At 42.4% G+C, this 25,234-nt stretch overlaps 1 protein-coding gene across 3 annotated transcripts; it reads left to right on the top strand.

Moving 5' to 3' along the window:
• The first annotated feature begins 2,184 nt into the window (after positions 1–2,184).
• On the top strand, positions 2,185–23,710 carry LOC129631546 (zinc finger protein 850-like). 3 transcript variants are annotated; one of them, XM_055552631.1, is made up of 3 exons: positions 2,185–2,448; positions 4,238–4,367; positions 16,919–23,710. In XM_055552631.1, exons 1-3 carry the CDS (start codon positions 2,416–2,418, stop codon positions 19,738–19,740), a joined length of 2,985 nt encoding a protein of 994 aa, XP_055408606.1. In that variant the 5' UTR covers positions 2,185–2,415; the 3' UTR covers positions 19,741–23,710. The 3 variants fall into 3 exon arrangements, with proteins under 3 accessions (XP_055408606.1, XP_055408608.1, XP_055408607.1); XM_055552633.1 differs by lacking the exon at positions 16,919–23,710 and adding an exon at positions 7,489–8,626; XM_055552632.1 differs by lacking the exon at positions 4,238–4,367.
• The last annotated feature ends 1,524 nt before the right edge of the window (positions 23,711–25,234 follow it).

The raw sequence follows: 25,234 nt of genomic DNA, 5'->3' as shown, positions 1-25,234 counted from the left end.
TTCACCTGAGTTATTCAACTTTATTGTTTTTGTTTAGTCACTAAATGGTGTCCAATTCTTTGTGCCCCATGGACTGTACCTGCATGGCTCCTCTGTCCATGAGATTTCCCAGGCAAGAATATTAGAATGGGTTGCCATTTCCTATTGAAATAGCCAATCTTAAGCTGTTTGCTCTGCCCTTGCCTTGCCTTTTCCTTGAGACCCCGTAAAGGATCTGGCCTAGACTTTCCCTCCCTTCTGAATGTAAGTGAAATAAGCAGGGTGACAATATATAGCTTTGTCATACTCTTTTCCCAATTTTGAACCATTCCATTGTTCCATGTCTGGTTCCAACTGTTGCTTCTTGACCTGCACACAGGTTTCTCAGGAGGCAGGTAAAGTGGTCTGGTATTCCCATCTCTTTAAGAATTTTCCAGTTTGTTGTGATCCACATAGTCAAAGGCTTTAGTGTAGTGAATAAAGCAGAAATAGATGTTTTTCTGGAATTCCCTTGCTTTTTCTATGATCCAATTGATGACAGCAATTTGATCTCTGGCTTCTCTGTCTTTTCTAAATCCAACTAGAACATCTCAAAGTTCTTGGTTCACATACTGTTGAAGTCTAGCTTAAAAGATGTTTAGCATTACCTTGCTAGCTTGTGAAATGAATGCAATTGTGTGGTAGTTTTAACACTCTTTGAATTGCCTTTCCTTGGGATTGGAATTAAAACTGACCTTTTCTAGTACTGTGGCCACTGCTGAGCTTTCCAAATTTGCTGGCATACTGAGTGTAGCACTAACAGCGTCATCTTTTAGGATTTGAAATAGCTCAGCTGGAATTCCAGCACCTTAATAGATTTGTGAGCATCTCAAATTTTATTTCCTGGGAGCAGGCTGATCTTCACGGAGTATGAAATTACATCCTTCTCCTGCAGTTCACAAGAAGTAAAGACCCTTAGTCCATCTAGGTAGGATTATCACTTTCACATATTCCCCAGAGTAATGCAGGGATGGAAAATTCTTTAAGAGATGGGAATACCAGACCACCTTACCTGCCTCCTGAGAAATCTGTACGCAGGTCAAGAAGCAACAATTAGAACCAGACATGGAACAACAAACTGGTTCCAAATTGGGAAAGGAGTACATCAAGGCTGTATATTGTCACCCTGCTTATTTAACTTATATGCAGAAAACCTCGTGTGAAATGCTGGACTGGATGAAGCACAAGCTGGAATCAATATTTCCAGGAGGAATATCAATAACCTCAGATATGCAGATGACACCACTCTTATGGCAGAAAGTGAAGAGGAACTAAAAAACCTCTTGATGAAAGTCAAAGAAGAGAGTGAAAAAGCTGGCTTAAAATTCATCAGTCAAATAACTAAGATCATAGCATCCAGTCCCATCACTTCATGGTAAATAGATGGAGAAACAATGGAAACAGTAACAGACTTTATTTTCTTGGGTTCTGAAATCACTGCAGATGGTGACTGCAGCCATGAAATTAAAAGACGCTTGCTCCTTGGAAGAAAAGCTATGACCAACCTAAACAGCATATTAAAAAGCAGAGACATTACTTTACCAACAAAAGTCCGTCTAGTCAAAGCTATGGTTTTTCCAGTAGTCATATATGGATGTGAGATTTGGACCATAAAGAAAGTTGAGCGTCAAAAAATGGATGCTTTTGAACTGTGGTGTTGGAGAAGACTCTTTAAGAGTCCCTTGAACTGCAAGGAGATCCAACCAGTTAATCCTAAAGGAAATCAGTCCTGAATAGTCATTGGAAGGACTGATGTTGAAACTCCAACATTTTGGCCACCTGATGCAAAGAATTGGTTCACTGGAAAAGACCGTAACGCTGGGAAAGATTGAAGGCGTGAGAAGGGGACGACAGAGGATGAGCTGGTTGGATGGCATCAGCGACTGGATGGACATGAGTTTGAGCAAGCTCCAGGAGTTGGTGATGGACATGGAAGCCTGGCGTGCTGCAGTCCATGGGGTTGCAGAGAGTCTACACCCCCGAGCGACTGAACTGAACTGAACTGCTGCTCTGATAGTCAATACTGTCAAGTCCCTTTCCCAGAGGCCTCTAGAGCCCTAGAAACTACATTACCCAGAAGGTTGTGTGCCCAGTTGAGCCAATGACAGGCCAGCATAAAGGTATTTCCGGGCCTGCGGCTCTCTTTGGGGCGGGACTTCCGGCGTCCTCCTCCTGGCGGCCATTTATATTACTTTCCTGTGTGTTGTCCCTCGGAAGCGCTACGTTGGGAATGAGGTGACTGAATTAAGACGGTCCAAGAGGCAGCGCACAGAGGCGGGTCTCCAGTTCGGCGACGCCGTCAGGGGACCCCCGCGCTAGGCCCCAAATCGCGCCCGCTGTGCCCGCGTCCCGCCTCCTCTCCCGCCGCTCGCGGTCCTGCTCTGGCCACAGAGTCCGATGGCGGCGGCGGCGCTGAGGGATGCGCCTCAGGTAAACGCAGGTCCCCTGGGCCCTTACCATTCTCATCCCACCAGACACTAAAGCCCGAAGCGCGGGGCGCCTGCTGTCGTGCCTGAAGCCCGGCCCTGGGGTCCCGGCAGCTGAGGCGGCCGTGGGTGGGGCCCTGTGTCTGACAGCGTGACGGAGCGTGGGAGGGTGACCGGCGGAGGGACCTGCCTGCGCAAAAGCGTCGAGGTCGGATATAGGCGAGAAGGTCCAGGAAAACTGGCGTGGATCTGGTGTCTGCAAGGAACAGACTGTGGTGAAGTGAAGTCGCTCAGTGGTGTCCGACTCTTTGCCAACCCATGGATTGCAGCCTAGGAGGCTCCTCTGTGCATGGGATTTTCCAGGCGAGAATACTGGAGTGGGCTGCCATTTCCTTCTCCAGGGGATCTTCCTGACCCAGGGATCGAACCCAGGGCTCCCACATTGTAGGCAGATGCTTTACCATCTGAGCCACCAGGGTGGTTGAGTGATCTTGATCTAGGGTGGATCTACCTGCAGTGGACTGAAGCGGGTGACTGGGTGGGTAGGCTTCAGCTCCTGGCCAGGGATTGAGGCCGGTTGGTCGTGATGTGAACACAGAATCCTAGTCACTAGACCAGTGGTCAGTGACAAGGCCCTGGCCCTTCAGTTTTGCAGGAAAAAAAAAAAATTCCCGCAAAGAGGGGAAGCCGTGAAACAGAGTATTTATTAGGAGAAATGAGTAGAGTACCTTTTGGATAGACCCACCAGCGGACTCAGGGAGAGTTGTGCTGTGGTGGTTTGAGTCGCTTTTGTGGGGCATTTATTTCTTGTTGCCTTTGGCCAGTCATCTTGCTTTGCTTGGTTTTGAGTCGGTATTTGGTTTATCTCAGGATTTTCCTGCGTGTAAGCGCATCTTTTAGCTAAGATTAATTCCAGTGGAAAGGCTTATTGGGTAGTTGACATCACCTACTTTGAGGTGACGCCCCTTCCCTTTCCAAAAAGGCTTTCTGTGCTGACTTCCAAGGAGTCTTTCTGTTCATGTGTAGTGGGGAGGCCTCCTTAACTTCAAGAATGGAAAATATGTGGCTTCTTATGTTTTATGTGGGCAGGGCCCAGCCTCCATCATCCTGCCCCAGACCTACTCAAATGTGAGTTTCATTTGTGGTGTCTAGAACAGACACCACGTGAACCAGGATTCCAAAGAAGGTTGAAGGAGAGAAGGGTTTTGGCTGCTGAGGGGACAGGGAGTCCAACACAAAAGGGAAAGTGAGTCATGGGCATCTATAATCACATGTGCTTCTGGGTGGCTCAAATTGAAGCAAGCATCAATAAAGGTATAAAAGGGGCCTTCAAAGCAACCTTCCATAAGTGCAGTTGTGGGAGTGCAGCTGTGGGGGCTAAAGGTGTGAGAGAGGTACAGTCTACAGAAGCATGGGTACAGCGAGAGGAAGTGCTAGCTCATGGCCCCAGCATCCTGTTATTGGGGACTGAAGGGTGAAGCCTGAGCCCAGGTTTGGTTGTGTATGTGAGTCACAACCTAGAGACTCCAGGGGAGTTGATTGACAGAATGGATGGGACCCTACAGGCCAGGACGAAAGCTTGGATGACATGTCTATGCAGTCCATCCCAACGTTGGTGAGGCCTGAACACAGTGAATAAAGGGACCCTGAGGGATAAGGTGGGCACCAGTGACACCTAGGTCTGGAAGTCCTGTTCGGTGGAGAGCTTTGGAAGAGGATGAGGGTGGGATAGATGTGTGATGAGACGGATTGTGGGATCCTAGAATGTTCATAGTTTACTCTGTCTCTCATAGAAGTGCAGTGTGACCTTTGAGGATGTGGCTGTGTACTTCTCCTGGGAGGAATGGAGACTCCTTGCTGAGGCCCAGAGAAGCGTGTACCTCGATGTGATGCTGGAGAACTATGCACTTATAGCCTCACTGGGTAAGACTCTCACAGCCTTCCCAGTGACCTGGACTAGGCTCTGTCCCATCTCACCCCCCTTTCCTCAGGGGGTGCTCTGTTCTTCTACATGTGGACAGTGAGCCCTGCTTGTTTCCCAAGCTTTCTGAGTTGCTGTGATAGCTAGCTAGGACTGGGTTGTTTGCACTGCCCTCTTCTTTCCCCTGCAATACCAACCCCAGTACCTGTTGTACAGATGCTGTTAGGAAAAAGCTTCCAAGTCAGCAGTATTACAGTAAACTTAATGGATTCTACCTTACTTGACCTCTCTCTATCCGGGTCAGTGTGTCCAGATCCTTGTCAACTCTGTGTCCCTTCTTTTATGCTGAGTTCTGCAGCTTGTGGGATCTTAGTTTACTGACCAGGGACTAAATCAGAGCCCTGGCAGTGAAAACTTGGAGTCCTGGTCACTGGACTGCTAGGGAACTCACTTGATCCCTTCTTTTTAGCTAACATTTCTTTGTGCCTGCTTGTGCTGAACCTTGAGCTACTTTTCAGTGTTCTCCAAGGTTGGTAGTGTTTAGATTTGCTTTCTCTTTTTTCCCCAGCCTTGTCCAGATATAAAATTGTATATCTTGATGTGGTAAAGTTTTGACTTGATGTATGAATACAGTATGAAATAATTGTCACAGTGAAATTAGTTAAACATCTATCACCTCATTAAGTTACATTATTGTTGTTACTGTTGTTATACAACATCATTTTTTGTTAATATTTATTTAGGCTGTTCCAGGTCTTAGTTGTAGCACTCAGGATCTTTCATCTTTGTTGCAGCATGTAGGCTCTTTCTCTGTGTCATTTGTGATCTAATTCCCTGACCAGGGATTGAACCCAGGCCTCCGCTTTGGGATGGCAGAGTCTTAGCCACTGGACCACCAGGGAAGTCCCAGCATCATTGTTAACTATAGTCACCATGCTTTATATTACATCCTCAGAACTTATTAATCTTACAACCGAACATTTGTATCTTTTGACTAAAATCTACCTATTTTCCATATTCCCAAGCTCCTAGCATTTTACTCTGTTTCTATGATTTTCCCTTATTTAGTTTTTTAAAATTACAACCATAGTGGACAAAGATTGTTTCCTTTAAATCTATGCCCTCACCAATCTCTGCTCTTTTTTTCCTTTTCTTTTTTTTTTCCCTGCTCTTATTTGATAGTAGCCATCTTATCAGGTAGATTTCCCTAAAGTTCAGATGGTAAAGAATCTCCCTGCAGTGCCGTTTGATCCCTGGGTCTGGAAGATCCTCTGGAGAAGGGAATGGCAATCCACTCCAGTATTCTTGCCTGGAGAATCCCATGGACAGAGGAGCCTGGCGGGCTACAATCCATAGGATCACAAAGAGCCGGATACGACTGAGCAGCTACTACTGCATCTTACCAGATGTGAGGTAGTATCTCATTGTGGTTTTGATTTGCATCTTCCTGATGGTTTGTGATGGCACCCCCCTCCAGTGCTCTCGCCTGGAGAACCCCATGGACGGAGGAGCCTGGTGGCTGCAGTCCATGGGGTTGCTAAGAGTCAGACGTGACTGAGTGACTTCACTTTCACTTTTCACTTTCATGCATTGGAGAAGGAAATGGCAACCCACTCCAGTGTTCTTGCCTGGAGAATCCCAGGGACAGGGGAGCCTGGTGGGCTGCCGTCTCTGGGGTCACACAGAGTCGGACACGACTGAAGCGATTTAGCAGCAGCAGCAGCAGATGGTTAATGAGATAGTTAGTGAGGAGGAATATTTTTTCATGTACCTTTTAGCCATTTGTAGATCTTCTTTGATAAAATATCTATTCAAGTCCTTCGCTTGCTTAAAAGAATTTTTTTTAATCATATTTATTTTTAACTCGTGTGTGTGCTTAGTCACTCAGTTGTGTCCGACTCTTTGAGACCCCATGGACTATAGCATGCCAGGCTCCTCTATGTGTGGGATTCTCCAGGCAGGAACACTGGAGTGGGTTGCCATGTCCTTCTCCAGGGAATGTTCCCAACCCAAGGATCAAAACCAGGTCTCCTGCATTGCAGGCAGGTTCTTTACCGTTTGAGCTTCCAGGGAAGCCTATTTTTAGCTTAATTTTAATTAACTTATTTATTTTTGGCTGCACTGGATCTGTGTTGCTGCATGCAGGCAAGTGGAGGCTACTCTCTACTTGCAGTGCGCAGGTTCTCAGTAGTGGCTTCTCTTCTTTTGGCTCATGGGCTCTAGAGCACAGTCTCATTAGTTGCCAGCTCATGGACCTAGTTGCCTCAAGGCTTGTGGAATCTTCCTGGACCAAGGATTGAACCCATATCTCCTATAATTGGTAGGTGGATTCTTAACTACTGGACCACCAGGGAAGTTCCTTTGCTCACTTTTTAAACAGATTGTTCTTTTCCTGTTGAATTGTAGAGAACCTTATATATTGAATACTTCAGCTATTAAAATATAAATTTCACCAATGAAATCTATCTGATCATGGCCTATTTTTGTTGTTGAAGATTACTGATTCAATTTCCTTATTGGTATTGGTCTATTAAATTTTTCTATTTATGATTAAGAATTGATAGGTTGTATGTTTCCAGGAATATATCTGTTTCTTCTAGGTACAGCTGTGTAACAGCTCCTAGTAATCTTTTATGATTCTTTGGTCCTGTTTTATTTCTCTGTTAATTTATATGAGATAAAGTCTAGACAAAGGTTTGTCAATTTTATTTATCTTTTTATTTATTTATTTATTTTTGGCTCTGTTGGGTCTTTGTTGCTGCACGGGCTTTTCTCTAGTAGTGGAGAGTAAGGACTACACTCTAGTTGCAGTGCTTGGGCTTCTCATTGTGGTGGCTTATCTTGTGGAGCACAGGCTCTAAGGCACAAGGTCTTTAGTAGGTGTAGCACGTGGGCTTAGCTGTTCCATGGCATGTGGGATCTACCTGGATCAGAGATTGAAACCATGTCTCCTGCATTGACAGGTAAATTCTTTACCACTAAGCCACTAGGGAAGCCCCTATCTTTGAACAAAACCAGCTCTTAGTATTGTTAATCTTTTTATCATCTTTATAGTTTCTATTTCATTTATTTCTGCTCTGATTTTTTTTTTTTTTTTTTTTTTCATTTGGCCATGCTGTGCAGCATGTGGGAACCTTAGTCTTAATTCCCCTTCCAGGGAAGGAACTTGCACACCCTGCACTGGAAGCATGAACTCCTAACCATCGCATCTGTAAGGAATTCCTCTTTGCTATCTTCGTTTCCTTTGTTTTGATAACTTTGATCTTAGTTTTCTTTTTCTAGTTCCTGGAGGTGTAAAGTTTGGTTATTTATTTGAGATCTTTCTTTTTTCTTAATGGTGGCATTTATTGCTCTAAACTTTTCTCTTAAAACTGCCTTTGCACATTTCATATGTTTTGTTTCTATTTTTGTTTTTCTCAAGGTATGTTTCATTTTCCTTTTGATTTTTCCTTTTACTGATTGATTGGCCAAGAGCATATTGTTTAATGTTCGCATGTCTGAATTTTGAAGCTTTCCTCCTATTGCCGGTTTCTAGTGTTATCCATTGTGTTAGGAAAAGTTACTTTATATGGTTTCAGTCTTCTGAAATTTGTTAAGACTTGTTTGACATAATATATAATCTATCCTAGAGAATATTCTATATGCACTTGAGAAGAGAATGTATTCTGCTATAATATGATGGAATGTTCTATGCACATCTGTTACATCCATTTGGACTGAAGTATTCAATTCAAATAACTTTCTATCTGGATATCCACCTATGTTGAAAGGGGGATATTGCAGTTCCCTATAAATATCTTGAAAAGAAAGTTATGACCAACCTAGATAGCATATTAAAAAGCAGAGACATTACTTTGCCAACAAAGGTCCGTCTAGTCAAGGCTGTGGTTTTTCCAGTGGTTGTGTATGGATGTGAGAGTTGGACTGTGAAGAAGGCTGAGCGCCAAAGAACTGATGCTTTTGAACTGTGATGTTGGAGAAGACTCTTGAGAGTCCCTTGGACTGCAAGGAGATCCAACCAGTCCATCCTAAAGGAGATCAGTCCTAGGTGTTCATTGGAAGGACTGATGCTGAAGCTGAGACTTCAATACTTTGACCACTTCATGCGAGGAGTTGACTCTTTGGAAAAGACCCTGATGCTGGGAGGGATTGGGGGCAGGAGGAGAAGGGGATGACAGAGGATGAGATGGCTGGATGGCATCACTGACTCAATGGACATGAGTTTGAGTAAACTCCGGGAGTTGGTGATGGACAGGGATGCCTGGTGTGCTGCAATTCATGGGGTTGCAAAGAGTCGGACACGACTGAGCGACTGAACTGAACTGAACTGATAAATATCCTGTTGCTGAGACTTCCCTGGTGGCCCAGTGGTTAAGATTCTATACTTCCACTGCAGGGAGCACAGTTTGGTTCCTTGTTGGAGAACTAGGATCCTGCCTGCCATGCAGCATCCCGCCCCCCCCCCCCCCAGCCCCCCACGCCCTCCAGTTTTCTCTTGCTGTCTTTTCTGCCTTCAGAGCTGGTCATATTTGCTTAATTTTTAAGTTACGATGTGTAGGTATCATATCTGTGTGTATGTGTGGTTAGAATTGTTACATCCTCATGATGACTAACTCCTTTATTATTATATAATGACCTTTGTCTCTTGTGACTTTTTTTATTTAAAGTCTATTTTGTCTCACTTAAGTATAGGTTACCCTCTTCTCTTCTGATTTCCATTTGTGTGGAGTATCTCTTTCAGTTTCTTCCCCCTCAGCCTGTGTGTTTCCTTAAAGCTGAAGTTACTCTGCTGTAGGCAGCATAGAGTTGAGTCTTGTTTTTTTTCTGTTCAGCACGTTGTATCATTTGATTGGCCCTACTGTTGTCACCTATTATTGCCCCCCTATTTTGCAGGGTTTTTTCTTCCTTTCTTGCTATCTCTATGATTTTCTGTGGGAATGGACTTTTAAAAATATTTATTTATTTAACTGTGTGGGTCTTAGTTGCAGCATGCAGGATCTTCGTTGAATTGGGTAGGATCTTTTGTTATGATGCATGGGCTCTGTAGTTCTGGTGCATGAACTTAGTTGCTCCGAGGCATACAAGATCTTGGTTCCTTGACCAGGGATCGAACCTGCATCCTTTGCATTGCCAGGTGGATTATTAACCACCTGGGAAGACCCTATGGTAAGATACTTTTATTCCTTACTCCTGTCTTTTGTGTCTATAGGTTTTTGACTTGTGGTTACCATAGGCTTATATAAAACATCTTAAAACATTCTGTTTTATGCTGATAATACTGTAAATTCAATCCCATACAAAATGTCTACTCTTATACTTCCCCTACACATATATTTTGTTTTTGATGTCACAGTTTACATCTTTTTATATTGTATATTGTGTAACCATCAACAAGTTATTGTCGATATTCAGTTCAGTTCAGTCACTCAGTCGTGTCCGACTCTTTGCAACCCCATGAATCGCAGCACGCCAGGCCTCCCTGTCCATTACAAACTCCTGGAGTTCACTCAAACTCATGTCCATTGAGTCGGTGATGCCATCCAGCCATCTCTGTCGTCCCCTTTTCCTCCTGCCCCCAATCCCTCCCAGAATCAGAGTCTTTTCCAATGAGTCAACTCTTCCCATGAGGTGGCCAAAGTACTGGAGTTTCAGCTTTAACATCATTCCTTCCAAAGGACACCCAGGGCTGATCTCCTTTAGAATGGACTGGTTGGATCTCCTTGCAATCCAAGGGACTCTCAAGAGTCTTCTCCAACACCACAGTTCAAAAGCATCCATTCTTCAGCACTCAGCTTTCTTCACAGTCCAACTCTCACATCCATACATGACCACAGGAAAAACCATAGCTTTGACTAGACGGACCTTTGTTGGCAAAGTAATGTCTCTGTTTTTCAATATGCTATTTAGGTTGGTCATAACTTTTCTTCCAAGGAGTAAACGTCTTTTAATTTCATGGTTGCAATCACCATCTGCAGTGATTTTGGAGCCCCCCCAAAATAAAGTCTGACACTGTTTCCACTGTTTCCCCATAGTTACTTTTAATACTGTTATTCTTTATCTTTTATGTTTGAGTTGAGTGATTAAGGCAGTTTTACAGTATTAGTGTTCTGAATTTGACTATATACTTCTTTTTACCAGTGTGTTTTATGTTTTAATATGTTTTCATGTTACTGTTAGCATATTTTTATTCAGCTTGAAGAAGACTTTGTTAGACTTCCTCATTTTGGATAGGGTTAGGTCAAGTGGTGATGAACTTCCTCAGTTTTCGTTTGTCTAAGAAAGTCTTCCTCACCCCTGAAGAATAGCATTGAGGGTAAAATACTCTTGGTTTGCAGTACCCCACCCCTTCCCCTTTGGCATTTAGAACACATCTCACTGTGACTGTATGCAGCGTTTTAGCTAAGAAAACCACTTGTATCGTTATGAGGGTTCCCTTTTGTGATGACTTTCTTTTTTCTTGCAACTTTCAAAATAATTTGTCATCACTTTGAGTTTTATATTAATGTGCCTTGCTGAAGTCCTCTGTGGATTGAATCTGTTTGGGGACTTACGAGCTTCATGTACCTGAATGTCCATTTCTTTTCCCAGATTTGGAAAGTTTTCATTCATTACTTCTTTAAATAAACTTTCTGCCCCTTTCTCATGCTCTCTTCCTTCTAGGGCTACCATTCAGTTCAATTCAGTTCAGTCACTCAGTTGTGTCTGACTCTTTGCGACCCCATGAACCGCAGCACACCAGGCCTCCCTGTCTGTCACCAACTCCCAGAGTCCACCCTAACCCATGTCCATTGAGTCAGTGATGCCATCCAACCATCTCATACTCTGTCATCCCCTTCTCCTCCTGCCCTCAATCTTTCCCAGCATCAGGGTCTTTTCAAATGAGTCAGCTCTTCACATCAGATGGCCAAAGTATTGGAGTTTCAGCTTTAGCATCAGTCCTTCCAATGAACACCCAGGACTGATATTCTTTAGGATGGACTGGTTGGATCTCCTTGCAGTCCAAGGGACTCTCAAGAGTCTTCTCCAACACCACAGTTCAGAAGCATCAGTTCTTCAGTGCTCAGCTTTCTTCACAGATCCACTCTCAAATCCATACATGACCACTGGAAAACCATAGCCTTGCCTAGATGGACTTTTAGACAAAGTAATGTTTCTGCATTTTACTATGCTGTCTAGGTTGGTCATAACTACTTCCAAGGAGTAAGCATCTTTTAATTTCATGGCTGCAATCACAATCTGCAGTGATTTTGGAGCCCAGAAAAATAAAGTCAGCCACTGTTTCCCCATCTATTTCCCATGAAGTGATGGGACCAGATGCCATGATCTTAGTTTTCTGAATGTTGAGCTTTAAGCCAACTTTTTCACTCTCCTCTTTCACTTATATCAAGAGGTTCTTTAGTTTTTCTTCACGTTCTGCCATAAAGGTGGTGTTATCTGCATGTCTGAGGTTATTGATACTTCTCCTGGCAATCTTGATTCCACCTTGTGTTTCCTCCAGCCCAGCATTTCTCATGATGTGCTATGCATATAAGTTAAATAAGCAGGGTGACAGTATACAGCCTTGACATACTCCTTTTCTTATTTGGAACCAGTCTGTTGTTCCATGTCCAGTTCTAACTGTTCCTTCCTGACCTGCATATAGATTTCTCAAGAGGCAGGTCAGGTGGTCTGGTATTCCCATCTCTTTCAGAATTCTCCATTATACAAGTATTATTTTGTTTAACAGTGTCCCATAATTCATGTAGACTTTTTTTTTTACTCTTTTTAGTCATTTTATCTTTTTTCTCCTTTGACTGGATAATTTCAAAGACCTACTTTCCATTTCACAATCATTGTTTTGATTGATCAAATTAGCTATTAATACTCTACATTTCATTCATCATACTCTTCACCATAATTTCTGTTTGGTTATTTTTCTGAATCTCTGTTTAAAACCTTATTTTACTTGTATTATCATTTTCCTTATTTTGTTGAATTGTCTGTCTGTGTTTGCTCATAGTTTACTGAGCTTCATTAAAACAATAATTGTGAGACTTAGAGAATGAACTTATGGTTCCTGGGTGGGGAAAATGGGGCGAAGGGATAGTTATGAAGTTTGGGATCTACGTGTATGCTGCTGCTGCTGTTAAGTCACTTCAGTCTTGTCTGATTCCGTGTGACCCCATAGACGGCAGCCCACCAGGCTCCCCTGTCCCTGGGATTGTCCAGGCAAGAACCCTGGAGTGGGTTGCCATTTCCTTCTCCAATGCATGAAAGTGAAAAGTGAAAGGGAAGTCGCTCAGTTGTGTCCGACTCTTAGCGACCCCATGGACTGAAGCCCACCAGGTTCCTCTGCCATGGGATTTTCCAGGCAAGAGTACTGGAGTGGGGTGCCATTGCCTCTCCGCTACTTGTATACAATGCTATATTTAAAATGGATAACCACAAGGGCCTATTGTAGAGCACAGAGAACTTTCCTCAGTGTTACGTGGCAGCCTGAATGACAGGGAGCTTAGGGAAGAATAGACACATTGTATATGAATGGCTGAGTCCCTTTGCTCTCCACCTGAAACTGTCACAACATTGTTAATCAGCTGTACTCTATACTCCAATATAAAATAAAAAAGTAAAAAAATATATTATTGTGAGAGACTTCCCTGGCAGGCCAGTAGTTAAGACTCTGTACTTTCATTGCTGGGGGCATGGGTTCCATCCTTGCTTGGGGAACTAAAAGCTTGCATGCCTTGTGGCCTGGTCAGATTATACTACAAAGCTGCAGTCATCAAGACGGTATGGTACTGGCACACAAACAGAAATATAGACCAATGGAACAAGATAGAAAGCCCAGAAATAAACCCATGCACTTATTGGTACTTTAATTTTGACAAAGGAGGCAAGAATATACAATGGTGCAGAGACAGTGTCTTCAATAAGTAGTGCTTGGAAAACTGGACAGGTACCTATAAAAGAATGAAAGTAGAACACTTCATGACAGCATACATAAAGATAAACTCAAAATGGATTAAAGACCTAAAGGTAAGACCAGAAAATGTAAAACTCTTAGAGGAAAACATAACACTCAATGACATAAATCAAAGCAACATCCTCTATGACCCACCTCCTAGAATAATGGAAATGAAAACAAAAGTAAGCAAGTGGGACCTAATTAAACTTAGAAGCTTTTTCACAAAGGAGACTATAAACAAGGTGAAAAGACAGTTCTCAGAGTGGAAGAAAATAATAGCAAATGAAACAACTGACAAAAGATTAATTTCCAAAATATGCAGGCAGCTCATACAATTCAATACCAGAAAAACAACTCAATCAAAAAATGGGAAAAAGACATAAACAGACATTTCTCCAAAGAAGACATACAGATGGCTAATAAACACATGAAAAGATGCTCAGCATCACTCATTCATAGAGAAATGCGAATAAGAACTGCAATGAGATATCACCTCACACTGGTCAGAATGGCCATCATTGAAAAGTCTACAAACAGTAAATGCTGGAGAGGGTGTGGAGAAAAGGGAACCCTCTTGCACTGTTGGTGGGAATGTAAATTGATACAGCCACTATGGAAGACGGTATGGAGATTTCTTTAAAAACTAGGAATAAAACTACCTTATGACCCAGCAATCCCACTGCTAGGCTTATACCCCGAGGAAACTAAAATTGAAAAAGACACATATACCCCAATGTTCATGCAGCACTATTTACAATAGCTAGAACATGGAAGCAATCTAGATGTCCATCAACAAATGCATGAATAAAGAAATTGTGGTATATATAGACAATGGACTATTATCCAGACATAAAAAAGAATGCATTTGAGTCATTTCTAATGAGGTGGATGAACCTAGAGCCTATTATAAAGAGTGAGATAAGTCAGAAAGAGAAAGATAAATATTGTATACTAACATATATATATGGAATCTGGAAAGATGGTAATGAATTTATTTTCAGGGCAGCAGTGGAGAAACAGACATAGAGAACAGACTTATGGACACGGGGAGAAGGGAGGAGAGGGTAAGATGTATGGAGAGAGTAACATGGAAATTTACATTCCCATATGTAAAATAGGTAGCCAATGGGAATTTTCTGTATGTCTCAGGGAACTCAAACAGGGGCTCTGTATGAGTGGGATCCCACCTAATGGGGTGGGATGGGGAGGGAGGTGGGAGGGGGAAGGTTCAAGAGCCAGGGAACATATGCATACCTATGGCTTATTCATGTTAAGGCTAGAAAACAACAAAACTTTGTAAAGCAGTTATCCTTCAATTAAAAAATAAATTTTTTAAAGGTTAAAAAAAAATAACTTATAATTTTTTTTTTTTTGACAGCTTGTAGATCTCCATTTCTTTGAGGCAACTGATTATTGTTCCTTCAGGGGTGTCATGTTTCCTCGATTATTGTGTTTGTGTTTCCTGAAGCCTTATGTTGATTAGTACATTTCATGGAGCAGTCATTTCTTTCAGGCTTTACGTAAGGTTTTGGTGGGCAAGATCCTCACCTCTGTGTGGGTGTGAGTGTGGTAGCTTGATGGACAGTGGCTGCTGCACCCACAACAAAGCCCAGTGGCTTTGTGTTTGCAGCTCTGTTACCTGAGGTCAGGGTCAGCACAGACTGCAGGGTCCTCAGTAGCTAAAGCCGTGGGTGTCCACAGTAATAAAGAAGACTGCTAGGGCTCTCCTGATTTCTTTCTCCCATGGGTTATGTTTTGACTGAGGGGGTCCCTCTTAATGTGGAGTTTGGCTCTTAGAGGGGGAATGCTTCATAGTGGTGATGGCATTGGTGTCTGATGTGTGGATTCTGTGGAGCAGATATAGATCTGGACTCTAGGATGTGAATAGATGCAAGGCAGTAGCACTTCTAGGGTCCCAGTTACTGAATAGTCTGTCTCAGTGTTGACTTTGCTTTGTGAGATGCAGTGGCACCCTGAGCAGTGGTGGAGCCTTGACCAGAGTATGGGTACACACAGAGAGACAGTGTCTTTGGGGTCTGAAGAACTAACTCACCCACAGTGGCCATGAATCTGGCGCCTGAGACATTCAGGTGACAGGCGTGGAGTCAGGTTATAGAATATGAACATCTGTGGTTCAGGTGGGGCTCAAGGGTTTGGGGTGTGTGCGCAGGATTTATGGGGATGGAAGCTGTGATTCTGAAATAGAGCAATAGCTATTTTTGTGGGGACAGGGATGGTTCAGGATATTATTCTCTTGCAGGTGCCTCATGGTGGTGGCTATTAGTTACCTTAATGCGAGAGCTTCCAGTGCCCTCTGCAGAGCAGGCAGCTGGGGTTCACACCTGTAAACACTTGCCTTCCTCTGCTCTGCAAAGTGTGGGGTCTGCAAGTGTGTCAGGGCCTGTTGAGGTTCTCTAAGGTAAAAGCTACTGGGATCCTTTGCAGTGCAGGCCATTGGGAATGAGACAGCAGCTACCATTTGGCTGATGCACTTAGTTCCCACCCTTCATCTTATTTCCTGTCCATCTCCACGTGTCTGTTAAGGTAATATGTTCAGTGATCGTTTTCGTGTTGTTCTTTTTCAGTTTCCTCTGTGTTGCTGCAGTATCTTAATTGGATTCCTGAGTCGTCCAAGGGCAACTTTTGTTTGCTTTTGTGTATTTTTTGTTGGTGGTGAAGGCTCGTGTCCTCTGCTGTTTTGCTGACATCACTCTCCTGGATCTTTTCTCTGCATCTGTTATGTGCTGAGTTGCTTTGTGACAATACAAGCTGTTCATCTGTCCTGTTTTTCCTTTAGGATTTTTATCCTGCATGTCCTGTGTAGTTGCTTAACTAGTGCTTATAGATGTCCCAGGATTGACATGACTCCAGTTATGGTGAGGTGGGTTCAGAAGGGGCCTGGTCCTGGTGAATGGCAGCTGAGGAGAGTATGACATCAGACTGTGTTCAGATCATAGCAGGAACCTGTCTTTGTTCAACCAGGGTTTAGTTGCCATTTCCAGTGCATGACCATACTACTTCTATCTTTTCTTTTCACTGTTAACACTTGACTGACTTGTCAGTTGTACTGCTTGTCATTCCTACTGTGACTTCAGCCCAGGGATAATCTGGACTGATTATTTGGACTCCACATCTCTGGACTTCACTCCTCTCTGGACTCCACATCTCTCCTATTTCTCTCACTACCCTTTCTGTAGTACTCACCAACATTGATTGTGCTATGATATGTTCACATTTCCCTGTATTGACTTCAAATAGCAGCTGATATGTTGCTGTGGGGTTTTAATGAGCTTAGATGACCTTTTCTACCCAGTCTCAGCAGCAAAGTCCTACAGGAAGCCACTGGAAGAGAAGTGAGTCATAGGCCCTTCTTCTCTTCCTTATGTCCTATCCTGTATTTGTTTTTTTCTCCTGATGAGGTCTCCACTATTGTGTGACCTTGAGGCTCAGTAATGCACAACAGTTGGCTGTTCTTCCAACTGAATTCCAAGTTCTGTATCTTGAAAAGCATCTCATAGACTCATACCTGGATTAGATAGGTACACTAGTGATGAGCTGGACCCTTCTCTATAGTCAATATGTACTTGACCGGCATTTCTTTCTGTTCAGGTTGCTGCTGTGGAACAGAGAATGCAGAGGCACCTTCTGAACAGATCACTTCTCTAGGAGTCTCACAGGCTAGGACTCCAAAGGCAGCTTTGTCTTCCCAGAAGATCCACCCCTGTGAGACTTGTGGTCCAGTCTTGAAAAAAGTTTTCCACTTGGCTGAGCACCAGGAAACACAACACACCCAGAAAATGTTGAGGTGTGGAGCATATGTGAAACAGTTTTGTTTTAGTGCAAATTTTCAGCAGCACCAGGAACACATGGGAGAGAAAACCCTCAGAAGTAGTGTGGATGAGGCCAAGTTTTTCAAGAGCTGCAGATTCCTTGTGTTACAGAAGCCATTTACCTGCAGGGAGTTTGAAAAGGACTTCCCAACCATTATGGGACACCTGCAGCAACAGACCACTCATACTGTGGAGAAGCCAAACAAAGTCACCCAGTGTGAGTCAACTTTACAGAGCAGAAGTCGTCACACCTCAGGAGAACGCAGGAAAGCCCTCAGCCCCAAACACACACTTGTTCAGGATCAGGGTGTCCATACTGGAATACCTTGTTTTGTGTGCAGTGAATGTGGGAAAGCATTCAGGTACAAATCCTCATTTGTTGTGCACCAGAGAGTGCACGCTGGAAAAAACCTTCATGTGTGTGGTGAATGTGGGAAATCCTTTAGGCGAAGCTCAATTCTCTATAAACATCGAAGAATTCATACTGGGGCAAGGCAATACAAGTGCAGCAAATGTGGGAAATCCTTAAGTCACAAATCTGTCCTCATTTCTCCCCACCCATGGTGCAATGGAGAAAAGAATTATGTGTGCAGTGAGTGTTCGAAATCTTTTAGCTATAGCTCAGTATTCATTCCACACAGGAGAGTTCAAACTGGAGAACGGCCTTATAAGTGTAGTGACTGTGTGAAATCTTTTACTTCAATGTCTGCACTCTGTTATCATCAGAGATCCCACACTGGAGAACGACCTTACATATGCAGTGATTGTGGAAAATCTTTTATCTCTAGCTCTGACCTCCGTTATCATCAGAGAGTTCATTCTGGAGAAAGGCCCCATGAGTGCAGTGAATGTGGGAAATCTTTTATCACTCGTACTGCTCTCCGTTATCATCACAGAGTTCACACTGGAGAAAGGCCTTACGAGTGTAGTGAATGTGGGAAATCCTTTACCCGAAAAAATAACCTAATTATACATTTAAGAGTTCACTCAGGAGAAAGGCCTTATGAGTGTAGTGAATGTGGGAAATCTTTTACTTTTAGCTCTAGCCTTCGTTATCATCACAGAGTCCACACTGGAGAAAGACCGTATGAATGCACTGAATGTGGGAAGTCTTTTAACAATAGGTGGACGCTCATTCGACACCGGAGAATTCACACAGGAGAAAAGCCTTATGTGTGCAATAAATGTGGGAAATCTTTTTCCTGTAGCTCCACCCTCCAGTATCATGAGCGAGGTCACCTTGGGGAAAGGCCTTACGGGTGTGATGAATGTGGGAGATCTTTTACTACTAGCTCTGCCCTCCGTTATCATCAGAGAATTCACACAGGAGAAAGGCCTTATGAGTGCAATGAATGTGGGAAATCTTTTATCTCCAAGTCTGACCTCCATTATCATCAAAGGGTTCATTCTGGAGAAAGGCCTTATGAGTGTAGTGAATGTGGGAAATCCTTTATCCGAAGGAATAACCTGCTTTTACACCAGAGAGTTCACACAGGAGAAAGGCCTTACAAGTGTAGTGAATGCGGGAAATCTTTTAACAATAGATGGACACTCATTCAACACCAGAGAGTTCATACAGGAGAAAAGCCTTATGTGTGCAGTGAATGTGGGAAATCATTTACCTCCAGCTCCACGCTATGTTATCATCAGAGAGTTCATGCAGGAAAAAGGCCTTATGAATGCAGTGAATGTGGGAAATCTTTTACCTCTAGTTCTACCCTCCGTTACCATCAGAGAGTTCACACAGGAGAAAGACCTTATGAGTGCAGTGAGTGTGGGAAATCTTTTACTTTTAGTGCCAGCCTCCGTTATCATCACAGAGTGCACACTGGAGAAAGGCCTTATGAGTGCAGTGAATGTGGGAAATCCTTTAAGGATAGATCGCAATTCAATAAACACCGGAGAGCTCACACTGGAGAAAGACCTTATGAGTGTGCTGAATGTGGGAAATCTTTTAGCCAAAAATCTTCCCTCTCAACACACCAGAAAATTCATAATAGAGAACGGTCTTATGAGTGTAGTGCATGTGGGAAATCTTTCACCTCTATCTCTGGCCTTGGTTATCATCAGAGAGTTCACAGGGGAGAAAAGCCTTATCAGTGCAACGAATGTGGGAAGTCCTTTACCAACAGCTCTATACTGATTCGACACCAGAGAGTTCACACAGGAGAGAGACCTTATGTGTGCAGTGAGTGTGGGAAGTCTTTTACTAGTAGTGCCACCCTTTCTTATCATCAGAGAGTTCATGCAGGCAAAAGGCCTTATGAATGCAGCAAATGTGGGAAATCTTTTACTTCCAGTTCTACCCTTCGTTATCATCAGAGAGTTCATGCAGGAGATAGGCCTTATGAGTGCAGTGAATGTGGGAAATCTTTTATCTCTAGCTCCAAACTCCGTTACCATCAGAGAGTTCACACAGGAGAAAGGCCTTACGTGTGCAGTGAATGTGGGAAATCCTTTAGAGACAGTTCCCAGTTTAGTCAACACCGGAGAGGTCACACTGGGGAAAGACCTTATGAGTGTAGAGAATGTGGGAAATTTTTTATGCGAAAATCGACCCTTTCTCAACATCAGAGAGTTCACACTAGAGAAAGACCTTAGATGTTTAGAGAATGTGCAGTTTTCTTGTTCAGTGTAAGGATACCAAAGGAAGCTGAGGATTCATCTGTCTGAATTAGCTCCCAAACATCTGCATAGCTATTGGTAATCAAGAGGAAAGATTCCTCATGATTTTGTGGGAAGTGTGTGGCTATGTTGCAGTCTCTAACCTCTCCAGGGTTCTGCCCACATATATGTCACTCCCATCTCTGTGGTCAAAGCCATTTCACATCTAGCACTTGGCAGGTCCACCCAGTGTGCTCAGGGAGACTTACTGTGTCCTCCCATATTTTAGCCAAGTTAAGAGTCACTTGAGGCCTACGGTGCCGACTTTCACTCCTCCATGACTATTTTGGACATGGACCTGGTCAGTGTCAGTCCAGAAACTATCAGAAGTTCAGCTGGCAGCTTGCAGAGAATAGCAGCAGGGATGTGTTGATTTCATGTGATATTAGTAATAAGGTTTTACAGCTTCCAAATGATGAATAAATACTTGCTACAGGTTGCTTTGGCTCATACAATACTCGAGACCTTCTAAGCTCTTAAGTCCTCTTTCATTTTGGACTTTCTATTTACTGTGCAGGTAGTTCACAGATTTGTGCTGTGTAAGCATAAAGGGGAGAACAGTTTTTAGGGGCCTCAAAATTTCTGTCTGAGGGGGGATGGTATGTTGACAATAGCTTGCCAGTTATGACCAGGTCTGCCTTGCAGCTGCAGCTTCCTAGAAAAGATTGCAGGGATTTCTGGTTTTCACTTGAAGCCTGGAGGCTTTGTTTTAGGAGTCTCCCAGGTGACACTGAGAAGCAGGCAGATGTGAGAATCTCAAGTGCTTCTGAGCATAACATTAATTTTTTCCCCTTACTAAATGGAGAGATCCCAGGGTGTTTCAGCACTGTGGAGGGAAATCTTCTTCAGGTCTGCAGAGAGCCATGTTCCCTGATTAGTGTAACTGGTTGTAATACCACTGGGTCCATAACTGGTGCAGAAACACTGATTTGTAGGGAGAGGAGAACTGCAGCCAACTAGTGTAATGTGCTGCTTCTAAACTTGCATCCACAAATACACGTGTAAAAGTGATAGTCCCTTTGTATTGTTCATCTCAAGGCTTTTACCACATGGACTGAAAGAAAAAAGGGGGTCTAGTCCCTGGCTGTTGGAGAAGGCAATGGCAACCCACTTCAGTACTCTTGCCTGGAAAATCCCATGGATGGAGGAGCCTGGTAGGCTGCAGTCCATGGGGTCGCTAAGAGTCGGACACGACTGAGTGACTTCACTTTCACTTTTCATGCATTGGAGCAAGAAATGGCAGCCCACTCCAGTGTTCTTGTCTCGACAGGGATAGGGGAGCCTGGTGGGCTTCCATCTATGGGGTCTCACAGAGTCGGGCACGACTGAAGCGACTTAGCAGCAGCAGCAGCAGCAGTCCCTGGCCGTGGCTCTTGTGACCCAGACAGCATTCCCGTTGACTTTCAGTGGAAATGTTCTCTATTACTCACCATATTTGTTGGCACTGATGCAAGTTTGACAACCACCCCCGCCCCCCAGGGCATAAAGAGAGATGGAGTGTATGGTTGCCATACCTCTCTGTCAAAAAGACTGGGGCATAGAGATCTTTAAGTTGAGCTATTTTTTAAAGCTTTACTAAGGTATAATATCTCTGGCTTTCCTGATGGCTCAGCGGTAAAGAATCTGCATGCAGTGCAGGAGATGCAGGAGATACAGGAGGCCAGGGTTCCATCACTGAGTTGGGAAGATCCCCTGGAAGAGGAAATGGCAACCCACTAGAGTATTCTTGCCTGGAAAATTCCATGGACAGAGGAACCCCGCGGGCTATGGTCTGGGTCACAAAGGGTCAGATACGACTGAGCTACTAACACACACACACACAATGTATAATTTACATTTGCTAAACCAAGTGTATTTAAAGTACAACTTGACAAGTTTTGACACAGGTGTGAACCTCTGAGACTATCACATAGTCCTGATAGTGACCATATCTGTCATGGTGTATTTACCTCATTTGTTCTATAATCTCCTTGCCTTTCTCACCTTTCCAAGTAACCATTGATTTACTTTCCTCAAAATGGATAACTTGCATTTTCTTGAATTGATATTATTGGAATCATATGCTATTTACCATATTTTTTCTCTCCTTTATATATCGTAATTACTTTGAGATTCATCAGTGATACATAGTGCTTTTTGTTTTTCGACTGACAAAAATATGACATTTTTCAATATGCCATGGTTAGTTTATCCATGCTCTTTATGGGTATTTGACTTGTTTCTAGAATTTGACTTCTGAAAATAAAGCTAGTATAAAAATTACATTAGTTCTTTTTATTAACATGTGTTTATCTTTTGTCAGTAACTTAGAATGCAGTGTATGGGCCATGGCTGTTTTATTCTTGTTGGCTGCAGTGGATTTTTATTGCAGGCCGAGGGCTTAGTTGCCCTGCCACATGTGGAATCTTAGTTCCCTGACCAGGGTTTTAACCCCAACCCCTGCACTGGAAGGAGGATTCTTAAACACCGGACCACCAGGGACGTCCCACAACAGTTTTACTTTTGAAGAAGCTAACATTGTGATCTAAAATGATTGTGCCTTTTGCATCTTACCAGCAATATATTGAGAATTCCACTTCTCCCATATTCTGAATACTTGGTTTATTGATTGCTTTAATTTTAGCTTTTTTTTTTTTTTTTAAAAAGGTATATCACTTTTTTGTTTTAATAGAGTTTCTGTAAGGATTTATGATGAGCAGTTTTTCAGATGTTCATTTCCTATCTATGTATCTTTGTTAAAATGTCTGCTTAAATCTTTTTCTTTGTTGGCCTTTGACTATTTTCATTTAACAAACAGGACAGTGAAACCATAACGATGTATATTGGAATTTCACTCATTTTTTAATATTGTGAGTGATTTTGCTTTATGGAGTAACTTTTCAATACTGGCAGAATTTTCTAACCTAAAAAGTTTTTTTTTGTTTGTTTGTTTTTTCAGTGTTCACAATGCAGTGGATACTTAGACATATGCTTTTAAATTTTACCTGCACTGTTAACATATTCTCTATCACATTCTTGATTTTAGTCACTTAAGAATACAATAAAACCTTGCTTTATAGTGCTTATGCTTTTTCTTGGTTCTGTCACTATAGAAGTTGGTGGATTGGAGATGGGGACAAGGTATCATCAGGATGGACTGGTCTTTACTTTGAGTTCCAAAGCCTGGTTGGGAGGCAATGGAGGTCAGTGGTCAGACTCCTCAAGTCCTCATCCAGGCTACCTGGGTTTAAATTCTGTATCCCTGATCATGGACCCACAGGCAAACACTCTTTCCCAAGCCCTTTTCCTTTTATGTAAAATGGAGATTAGGATCTACCCTGACTCTGGTCCACTGAAAGATGTGAAGAGAGGAGCTGTCCATTCCCATGCAGCTCCCTCTACAGGTGAGATCCTGGTGCCAGGAAACTTTAGCTCCCCCTGATATCCTCAGACCCCTGTATCCCCAGGTGCATGCATTTCAGAAATAAATGGAGCTTCTCATAATTCCTGACCTGGGTCAGCCCGAAGGGACTTATCTGCATCAAGGAGGGGGTTGCTGGTTACTAAGGTCTCAGTGTGGATTTGCCAGTGGGAAATAATCTGGGAAACTTGCTAAAGCTTCCTGAGCCTCATTTGGCTGATTTTGACATTGAGGTGTTAACTTTGGCCCTGGGAGGATCAATAAAAATAACACAACACTGAGCATTTACACCAAAATTCCAGGCTTCATATTTTGAACTTGTACGTGCCATTTATTTAAAAAATGTTATATAAAATATTTTTGTAACTCTCCTTTTCTCAATTCTCTTATTGTACTTAACTAATTTATTCTTTGTATTAGTTATATCCTTATCTTGTTGCATTTTATAGAGTGCCATGTAATTTAATATAAATGCCATGTAAATATACTGTGAAATTTTAATCAGTCTATATGTGTTCATGGTTATAGCTTATTTTTCCTGAATCCATTGACTCTTGAGATTGAGAGCACACTCACCAGTTGATGGATTACCACAGAAGCATTTTGATTCTTTTTCAACTGTACTGGGAGATCGCTTCTCTCTATTTGCCCTAGCTGGTAAATTAATTCTCTTCATATCCTCTTTAACCAAATTTCATTTATTATGCTGAAATGCGAAATGATCGTTCTATTACAATATGTTTTTTCTTTCCCCTGAAAGTCAATGCAAGTTTTGCTTATTTAAAAATAAAATTTTAATCTAAGATCATATAAACAACAAATAGCTGCTTAGAAAGACAGAAAATATACTTCTTTCAATCAATATTCATTTGATTGTACTGGAAAGGTTCCACATAAGCTTTTTAAAAAATTCAGTGAAATGTGACTGATGAAAGTATGTGATAAAGTAATAAGTATTATAATGGTGTATTATATATTCAGAATAAGTATTCTGTAGTCAGAGTGTTTTGGAAACATTTTAAATTATCAGGCCACCTTAATTCTGGCTGGTTATAGGTAAATTTTGAAATCAAAATGAAATTTTCACGAATTATTGTATAGCATTTGAATAGTTTTCACAAAAACTGCCTGTTACAAAATATTGCCCAATGTTTTATGGATACTTAAAATACATTTTTTTTTTGTTTGTTTTATACAAGTCATTTTTGTCATTTGAATGTTTTTGCATTTTGTTGCAGCAGTGAAAGCTCAGAATCCTAACCACTAGGCCACCAGGGAACTCTCTGTATTTTTATTTACAAAAGTCAAAAGTATATTTTATGGCCTGAAATTGGGGCTTAGCTTTGTAATGATTTGCACACCTTAGTTTATTTAAAAACAATTTTTTTTTACATTTTTATTATAAAAGCTACAGGTGTACAGTATAGTGAGTCATACATTTAAAGATTATACTCCATTTATAGTTATTATGAAGTATTGGCTGTATTCTCCGTATTGTACAGTATAGCCTTGTAGTTTGTTTTATCCCTAATTCTTTGTACCCAAGCTATAGATGCGCTTGTGCACCCGCTCTCCTCTCTCTGACTTACTATCGGCATTATCACCATGTTCGGGATTCCTCCTACTAATATTAATAGAACCTCCCCCGGGTCCACAGACTGTCCACCAAATTTTGTAGATGTGTCCATCCAGAGATCCTCCCCATAGTTCCAGACCTGTGTATCCGGCTACGTGCTAAATAACTCCATTCTTTTGTTTTCTGAAATATACCTTCAAAAGGAAACTGCTGATACCCCCATGAGAATTATTACCACTACGGAACACCCAACATGTTGATGGAGCTTCTGTCCTTCTACCCCCCAACACCAAAAATCTTGGTGTCAAAGCCTGACTCCCACCTTACTTTCTCTCACAATCAGAAAAACCAGGCTGTCTTGTTTTTAAAAGGGATTCCAAAGTTCGCTTCTTCCACAACCACAACAATGGTTCACACTAACGCTCACCCCTCACTCCTGTATTTCCCACTTCCTC

The sequence above is a fragment of the Bubalus kerabau genome, chromosome 17 (assembly GCF_029407905.1).
Source record: "Bubalus kerabau isolate K-KA32 ecotype Philippines breed swamp buffalo chromosome 17, PCC_UOA_SB_1v2, whole genome shotgun sequence".
In the NCBI taxonomy this organism is placed as follows: Eukaryota; Metazoa; Chordata; class Mammalia; order Artiodactyla; family Bovidae; genus Bubalus; species Bubalus kerabau.
This window is presented reverse-complemented; position numbering and strand designations above follow the sequence as displayed.